At 24.9% G+C, this 9,348-nt stretch overlaps 1 protein-coding gene across 5 annotated transcripts; it reads left to right on the top strand.

The window, feature by feature from the left end:
- Positions 1 to 3,354: 3,354 nt before the first annotated feature.
- Positions 3,355 to 8,609, top strand: LOC107891584 (probable fatty acyl-CoA reductase 5). 5 transcript variants are annotated; one of them, XM_016816428.2, is made up of 11 exons: positions 3,355 to 3,485; positions 5,061 to 5,147; positions 5,238 to 5,341; positions 5,687 to 5,889; positions 6,127 to 6,227; positions 6,340 to 6,520; positions 6,683 to 6,844; positions 7,204 to 7,285; positions 7,401 to 7,676; positions 7,782 to 7,909; positions 8,332 to 8,609. In XM_016816428.2, the coding sequence occupies exons 2-11, from the start codon at positions 5,069 to 5,071 to the stop codon at positions 8,483 to 8,485; spliced, it is 1,470 nt and encodes a 489-aa protein (XP_016671917.1). In that variant the 5' UTR covers positions 3,355 to 3,485; positions 5,061 to 5,068; the 3' UTR covers positions 8,486 to 8,609. The 5 variants fall into 5 exon arrangements, with proteins under 5 accessions (XP_016671917.1, XP_040956479.1, XP_016671918.1 ...); XM_041100545.1 differs by lacking the exon at positions 7,782 to 7,909 and having other exon boundaries at positions 7,401 to 7,473; XM_016816429.2 differs by lacking the exon at positions 7,782 to 7,909.
- Positions 8,610 to 9,348: the final 739 nt, after the last annotated feature.

Below are 9,348 nucleotides of genomic sequence, written 5' to 3'. Positions count from 1 at the left end.
AAGTTGAAATCAAATAGTAACAAGTTCGAACTCAAATTGAATTAAAAAAACAAAGTTTAATATTTTACTTGAGCTCAAATATCATTTTTTAAGTCCGAATTTAACTCACGATGTAATAAAATAATTTAAGCTCACTTGATTATGCTCAATAAGTCAATTTAAGTACGAACTTCAATAAAACTTGTATATAAAATTTTATATAAAATAAACTTTATATATAAAGAATTTTTAAGTTAATATGTATAAGAATACATAAAAGTCATGAGAAAGCTCAATTTAAGGATATGCTTTGCTGATTTTGAGACACATAATATGAAGGACAAAAATTAATTTGAGAGTTAATTATGGAATAGTAATGAGTATTTTTTTTGGAGAAAAAGATGTTGGGATAAAAAATGATGTGTTTGATGTATATTGGGTATTATAATATTATATATAATTTTTATTGATACATACTAATAATTTATTTTATGTCAATTTCAATATATTTGTGTACTTATGTTATCTTATATCATATTTATATTTATGTTAGTTTTGCGTGTTTATATATTAAAATGTAATGAATTTAAATAAACTTTTACACTTTCATAGTTTTGACACAATTGTATATATTTTGTCAAATTTCGTTTAATTATTTTTCATATAATTTTCGTGTCATGCAATTTATTTCATATTTATATTATTTTTAGTTTTCTTTATATATTTTTCATAGTTCATGTTGTATTCATGTTCTGGCGTATAATATTTCATTATGATTCAATTTTAAAAAAAAATGCTTGTTTGTATCATGTTTTTTTTTTTAGTGTGTAAAGTCTTATAAATTTATATAATTTTTTATATGTTAATCACTCATTTTACATCAATTTTAGCATATGTTTTTTGTTCTGTTCATTTTATTTTCCTTCACATGACCTATTTTAATATTTTAAATATCTTCTGTCTCATGCTTCAAGTCATTCCATAATTTTTATTTTTGTTCATTTATTTAAGAATTAAATCAATTAAAAATTCGATTGTTTGTAATAACAGTTATTATATACTTATATGAGTTTTTTTTTTTTACTATGTTGATATTTTTAGCATTACTTTTAGTTATTTTTTAATATTTTATTTATTTCTCATGGTCATATTGTTCTAGAATTTTCAAGCCTACTTAACGTTTTAATTTTCTATTTTATATCATGCATCATTTCTTTAAACGTATTTAAGATGTTATATATTTATATAAATTTTAACATGTTAATCATTATTTGTATGTATTTATGCAATTATATTGTATTTATATTATTGTTTGTACCATTTGGTGTTTTAATTATTTTATCTTCATATCATAAAATCTTTAAAATTATAGAAAATTAAAAATTTTAAAAATTCATAATTTTGTTTAACTACCAAGATTGTAATTAATTATTTGTCTAAATTATCTTACAAATATCATTCTTCCCTACCGAAAAAGATAAACATATACCAACCACTTTCCATGTAAAATAGTGGGATAATAAAATTTTTAACCTCTGAAATTGATAACTAAGTTTGTTTCGATATTTTTATTTTTTTTAGTCCACTTTTGACACTTAAAATTAAAAATTAAATCTAGATTATACCATACAAACAACTCTCGCACCAAAAGATCTCCTTTCCATACGTCCACCATGTAACCATCATTTTCCATTAATCTTCCTGGTTAACAATTAATAAACAAAGATAGAGGTGTCTCTTTACTAACTAAACTTTGATTCGATAATTAAGACTATGATGTACCTAATATATTCGAAAGGTAAAAAGATAATGTTGAAATATAAAATATTTAAAATACATCAAATCAAATATTAAAATGTTAACTTGAATCATTTTACATCTAATTTAACTGCATAATTATCAAATCAATTTTGATTTTTTCTTAAATTAAACTCGAATATGTTGCTGAGTGCAATAATCTCATTTATACTCTTAAACTTACCTATAACTTTATTAATCACTGCTCATAAAATATAATTGTTGCCCCAAATTTTAATTAAACACTTATTTTTTATTTTAATGATAGTAGTATTAATATAATTATAAAAGTTAAAAAATTAAGAAATTTATTGACTACAAAATTGATATAAAATTTTAAAATATATATAAATTATTAAATATGTTTTATTAATTTTATAATTTATTAGATTTATTAGATTTTTATAATATTTATAAGTATTTTTAGTTTTTAATAATTTCTATTTTTTTATTTTTAACTATTTTTATGAGAAATATTAGATTAAACCAAAAGTCACATATCACTATCTAATTAGCCAGTCAATTTATTTTAATGATTAATGTGGTCAAAGATATGAGAGACTTAATTAAATACAAATTTAATATAAAAAATAAATTAAATTTTTACATTTTCTTAAAAACTTTTTTCACACATAATACTTTTTTATCATTTAAGATACAGAATTTAAATTAGCTTGCAAGCTATTACATTAATAAACTATTTTAAATACAATAGTCTTAACGATAAAAAAAAAAAAAGTTAACATGGGTCTATTATGGATTATACGAATAAAATAATGTTTTAATTCTTTTTCGTGTGCGTCTAATATATATTCCAATCAACCATATACACTACCCCTTTAAATATATCTCTTTCAAAATAATTCAATAATTAATTCAACTCTTAATTGAAAACGAATTTAATTGATAAACCAAGCTTTCGAATCCTAACATTTTGTGGAAGCTCTTTAATGCAGTTAATTTTGTCATATGGCACACTAGGTTTATGTATGCTATGTGACGAAATCTGATCATTTCTATCAATTTTATTTTAAAATATCATAAAAATTATAAAATTATAAAAATTAGAATTTTTATAAATTATAAAATATTAAAAAAAATAAAAATAGGATTTTTAAAAATTATAAAAAATGGAAAAATATTAAGAATAGCATATATTTATCTCTTTTCTTTTTTAAAAAAAACTAAAATTAATTCTAGAAAAGGAAGGAATAAAGAAAATTAAAAAGATTTTTCTTGTAAAAATCCAAGTTTTTCTTATAAAACCTCAAGTAATTCCTTATAAAACTTCATAGTTTTCCCTTTTACTAGGAAAAAAACTAAAATTAATTCTAAAAAGATAAAAAAATAAAATTAATTTTTAAAAATATAAAATGAGTGACCAAAATGAAAATTTATTAAAGTTGAGTGACTAAAATTAACGACGGTAACCAAAATAAAAATTTATTAAAATTGAGTGGTTAAAATGAAAATGAGAATAATTGGTAATGGTATTGCGAAATTTACAAATTTTATATTTATGATTCCCAGAGAATTTGTTTACCCTTTCATTTCCGTATATAGGTATAGATTGCATAGATGTAGCCGCCACCCAATAAATTTCGTGCCATCTTCTATAAATTAGAAACTCTCCCACGGTACTTGTGATAGAGTGAGGAGCGACTAGGCTTTCCAAACCAACATAACTCCACAGCTTATTGTCAATCAAGGTATGTGATTCTCCACATTTCATACTCTTCTTACGCCTACTTACTATTACGTACGTAACTCTCAAAAATTTTATTTTTTTAATCCGTCATAATTTCGTTATGCTTAATCATATGTTTTCTTTCGATTGAAGGGAGGAGAGAGATTATAAGCATAAATGGGTTTGCTATAAAAACAACTTCATTAATTATTTCAAATATATTGTATAAATTGCATAATTACATATGTTATTAATAAAAAATAGACTTTTACATTTGCAAATTAGTAAACTATTATAGATATAAATTTCATCACTAAATTTTCAATATTTGCTTAAGTGGTTACCAAGAATAAAAAGTTGCATGCATTTAAAAAGTTTTTAACTCACAAGTATACATCATTATTTCTTTTGTTGTTAGTCAAATTCAACTCTTTTTGAAAAGTTGATGATCAAATTCGTCTCTTTTTAAAATGTTGAGGGTCAAAATTAGCTAAAAAAAATAGAATAAGAATCAAACTGACAAAAATGTAAACATTAAGAACTAAATTTATCACTATACTTCTTTTTGTAATTAGCAATTAATAGAAAAAAAATAAGAACAAATACGGGTAGTAAATTTTATAATTAAATATTAATAATTATAAAATAATAATAGTAGTAACCATTGATAACAAAAAGGTGAATTACAAATACGACCATTCCACTATTTGAAAGTTTTGATTTGACCATATAACTATCAAAATGTCAATTTAGGTACCAAAGTTAATGACGTTGAAAATTTTGATCACACAATTGTTATTCACTAATGATTAGATTACGTAACAAAATAGCGTATATCAATTATCACAATATTTAACATGTCAGATAACAATGTACACATGACATTATGAATAATTTTAAAATTAATTTATTTTTACTTTTGGTAAGAAAAGTATTTAGTTCACTCAAATTTTAAAATTTTTGAAATTTGATTAAAAAAATATTTGTGAAAATGATTGCTATTTTAACTTGACATTATAGAAATGTTCATATTCCGATCTTAATTTCTTGATTGGATCACATGTATATGTACGTGGAAATTACATATTTAGAATACTGTTGCATGTTTAAAAATAACATACAATAAATAATGAGATGTATGATTTGAAACTAATTAATAATAATGTATAAAATACGTGGGATATTAAAATATAAAAAAATAGATTAAAATTTGATGTAACAATGATTTAACACTAGACGATTTTAAAAATATATATATCTAAATAGAAAAATTAAGATATACATTGTTTAGATTTTATTTTCTATTAGTATTTTATTGTTTACTATATTACTACATTTACATTTATTTTTATTTCAAAATTATATGTTCACATTTTGAATTTAACTTTAAATTTCTCTTAAATTATATTTTTATTTATTTATATTTTTAATTCAGCTTTAAAATTTTCCTTATATTATTGTCTTGATCAATATTTGTATGTAACTTATTCAATTAATTATATTAAAATATTACAATAATCACAAATGTAGTTACATTGAAACCAGTATATATATTCTCTCCATCGTAATATATTTTCTTAAATTTTATGGTTGTCAGACTCAGAAATGGAGTTGAATAATGCAGTCAAGTTCCTTCAAGGCAAGACCATATTAATCACAGGTGCAACTGGATTTTTGGCCAAGGGTACTACTCTTACTTTCTCTTTACAAAGCCAAATGTGATTTTATTGAAAACAAAATTGATAAATGATTTAATGTTTATCATGGTTATTAGTTTTTGTCGAGAAGATACTAAGACTTCAACCGAATGTGAATAAGCTTTATCTTCTTGTGAGGGCTTCAAATAACAAATCGGCCACACAACGGTTATATGATGAGGTATATAAAACATATACCTACTTTTACCTATTCAAACAACCAGGGGCGAAGTCAAAAAAATTCTTTAGGGGGCGAAATTAAATTATAATTTTTACGATAGTAAAAATGTCATTTTTAAAATATTAAATCAAAATTTTATCATTTTTAGGGAGTAAAGTGCAATTTTATCTTTACTAATTTAAAATTTTAAAGATCCTAAATAAAAAATTTTCCATTTTAGGGGCGGGGCCTGATTTCGCCCCTACAACCAATGTTTGAAATATGTAAGATACATAGTTTGACGTGGTTTTATATACCAAATATTCGATGAAAATAAAACTGACATGTATTAAAATTTGTATGTAGATCATAAGCACAGAATTGTTTAAGATTCTTCGCAATAATTGGGGTTCGAAATTTGATGATTTGATATCAAGTAGGGTGAAAGCAGTAGCAGGTGATATTTCTTTTGAAAACTTGGGATTGAATGATTCAGAATTAAGAGAAGAAATGCTGAAGAAAATCCAAATTATAGTAAATGTAGCTGCCTCAACAAACTTCGGTGAAAGGTAAATTAGAACTATGTTGTAATTAAAGGAGCTAACCATTCTCATATTTGAATTGTATCTCATATGTTTTTATGCTAAGTTTTATCTCATCTAATTTTAAACATGCATTTGGTTAATAGTTCTCAAAATTTTCTTTTAAATATTAGAGGGCGTTAAAGTTATGAATCAATTTACAACAAAATACCATATAAATGATGCTATTAATTTATCAACTTGATTTATTCTTTGATTTTGAAGGTATGATGATGCGCTAGGCATCAATACATTTGGAGCTCTCAATGTTCTAAATTTTGGAAAGAAATGTGATGAAGTAAAATTGTTTCTCCACATTTCAACTGGTATGCTATATCCTTCTTAATGTATTTCAAGGGAAAGTCTTTTGCAAATTAGTAGCGTAATATTAAATATATTTGATTACTAATTTTATTAATTTCTTTGTTGTTGTTTTAGCTTATGTAGGCGGTGAAGAGACGGGAATAATATTAGAGAAGGGTGAGAATTTGAAAAGAAGAAATGACATCAACATTTTTGAAGAAAAGAGACTTGCCGAGGAACTGCTAAGCCAACTACAAAATCAGTGCATCCCAGATAAAGCAATAACATCGTCAATGAAGGAATTCGGCCTTGAAAGGTTTCATTCTATTACATGTATGACAATATAAGTTAAACCTAAGATCACAAACTAAAAATGATAACATATTGCTTAAGTACAAAATCTAGAATAAAATAATGATACACTCAATCATAACGATTAAGAATAATGAATTACAAGTTTTTGTTTATTTTAATACAGGGCAAAAATGAATGGGTGGCCAAATACGTATGTATTTACAAAGGCAATGGGAGAGATGCTTTTAGGGAAGTTCAAAGGAGATTTGCCTCTTGTTATAATACGCCCCACAATCATTGCAAGCACTTACAAACAACCTTTCCCTGGTTGGATTGAAGGTGTCAGGTACTAACACTATAATTCAATTTATTATTATTATATTTAAGTTGCTGGTTCAGTACTTCATGTAGTTATAAGTGAATTTAACACATAAAAATTTTAAATAAAAATACTTTTATAGTAAATAATTTACTTTATAAGACAATAATTTTTCTTTATAATTTTCCAACTCAATTGTTATGGATTAATGGATGACATGAATTCGCTAAATATAACTCAAGTGATACAAATTAATTTAGGACATGAACTCGCCAAATATTTAAAGAATAATATATTATAGATTATTTAGCGTTGGTTTAAAGGTGTCACGTAAATGCACTAAATCGACAACTTACAAAAATTTATGGATGGTTTCTTATTTACAGAACCATGGATGTTGTCCTCGTGAATTATGGAAAAGGGAAGCTAACATGTTTTCCTGGCAATCTTAACTCTGCTCTTGATGTGGTGAGAATTCTAGTTTCAATTTTTCGATAACGTCTTCCTTTAACTAGGCATAATTAATTAGAACTGGACATGAAAAACATGCTGCTGAACTTCTATTTCTAATTTATATTTGTAGATACCAGTAGATATGGTGGTGAATGCCATGGTTGTGGCCATGGAAGTTCATTATGCACAGCATCAATATTCTTGTGAGACCATTTACCATGTTGGAACCTCATCCAAAAATCCTTTAAAATTATCAGATCTTCGAAATCTTGTGCATTATTATTTCACTAAAAACCCATGGATCGATACAAATGGGCAGAAAGTAGAAGTTGGTAAATTGATAGTGGTTAGCACAATTAATAGATTTTTCCTATACATGAAAATCAAATATGTGCTCCCACTGAAGGTATGTTCTTAGTTTTTACTTTTATCAAGTATTTTTGCATCAAATTATTCTCTTCCTCACTAGGCTTTTTAACTCTCTTTCCATGTTCTTATTCTTAAACTTTAGGTATTTTATTTGATCAACATACTTTGTTGTCAACGCTTCGAGAAAATTTATACTAATCTTAATCGTAGAGTCAAGTTTATACTTCGATTAGCAGAATTTTACAAGCCTTATTCATTCTTCACAGGGATGTAAGTTGTACTTTAACTAGAAAAGAAAAGGTGCAATAATTTTTTTGGTCTTCCAATTTTACAAGAACAAAATTATTTTAATCATTCATTTAATCATTTTTTTTAGTGTTTGAACATGTATTTTTTGTCAAATCACCCCAAAATGGATGATAGAATTAATGTTTGTTAACTTTGTTGGTGTGACATATACGTGGATTGTCATGTGGATATCAGTTAATTTTTCCATCCATTTTGGAAATTATTTGACAAACAATGTAAGTTCAAGAATTAAAAAAGACGAAAATTTTAATAAAAAATTAATATAATTTTTTTATGAAGTTGGAAAGTGAAATAAATCAGAGAAGCAACTAACTATTAACCAATTTTCATTTTTATGTATGCTATAAAATTAATTGTTTATTTGTTTTCTTCTCTCCAAACAGCTTCGATGACCGAAATTTAGAGAGATTGCAAAGGGTGGCTGAAGAGAGGGGCGTTGATTTAGCTGAATTTAACTTTGATTCCAGGAGTATTGATTGGGAAGATTATATAATGAATAGTCATATTCCTGGCCTGCTTAATCAAGGGTTATTGTAATTTCATACAAGTGAATGTCATCATGGTCATATTCTATTACCTTTTGAAGAGTAGTTTCTGGTGAATAAACTTTGCTTCCTGTATTTCAAGGAACAATAGTAAAATAAAATCTGTTATGGGGTTACCAGATGCATGTACCAAACTATTATCATTTTATTTATTTAATCTTTAATAATCATGTTGACTGAGCCACAAGTAGAATGATAAAATATATCTATTATCCCCTACTTAATAAATAACTTTTTAGATCCGTATTCATCATGAACTCCAAGATGTCTCGATTGCAAAGATGGTTTTATAAACAACATTAAAGTTAAATCCACCCAAATTTATTACTTTCTTCATTGTATGCATTCATATTTCAAATCATATCTATATACTTCTACTTCCATATAAATACTGAAATGTCACAACTCGGGTTTTGTTTTTTTTCTCAATTCGACACAACTAAAAACAAAATAATGTAACAACAGTACTTAAAAGAGAGTAAAGTAAAGAGTAAATGACATAACAGTTCAAATTCATCAATTCTACTCTACAAAGCTTAACTCAATAAATGATTTTATTCAACAATTATTCTGATCACCTATTGACTAAAACTCAATCTACCCTTACAACAATGATAATTACATCCCCAACAATGAACCCCAATTATTACAATTTGATAAGAAACAACGGACCAAGATCATGTTCAAGTTGTTCAACTCAAAAAAGAAAAATTTAGATCTGACCTGTAAAGAAGAAATAAAGAAAACGAAAACACTAAAAGAAGAAATTTAAAATTAAATAAATAAATGAAAATTAGAAGAAAAAAAACAAAGTGGAAGATGGAGCGGGTAAATCGATAAATATAATGGATAGAT

The sequence above is a fragment of the Gossypium hirsutum genome, chromosome D09 (genome assembly GCF_007990345.1).
Source record: "Gossypium hirsutum isolate 1008001.06 chromosome D09, Gossypium_hirsutum_v2.1, whole genome shotgun sequence".
Taxonomy (NCBI): domain Eukaryota; kingdom Viridiplantae; phylum Streptophyta; class Magnoliopsida; order Malvales; family Malvaceae; genus Gossypium; species Gossypium hirsutum.
This window is presented reverse-complemented; position numbering and strand designations above follow the sequence as displayed.

What these genes read in the sequence shown, in the direction of transcription:
- LOC107891584 (XM_016816428.2), top strand. Translation starts at nt 5,069, where the DNA reads ATGGAGTTGAATAATGCAGTCAAGTTCCTTCAAGGCAAGACCATATTA. An exon ending in TCAACAAACTTCGGTGAAAG is followed by an intron (nt 5,890 to 6,126) that starts GTAAATTAGAAC and finishes TTGATTTTGAAG; the next exon opens with GTATGATGATGCGCTAGGCA. An exon ending in AAGGAATTCGGCCTTGAAAG is followed by an intron (nt 6,521 to 6,682) that starts GTTTCATTCTAT and finishes ATTTTAATACAG; the next exon opens with GGCAAAAATGAATGGGTGGC.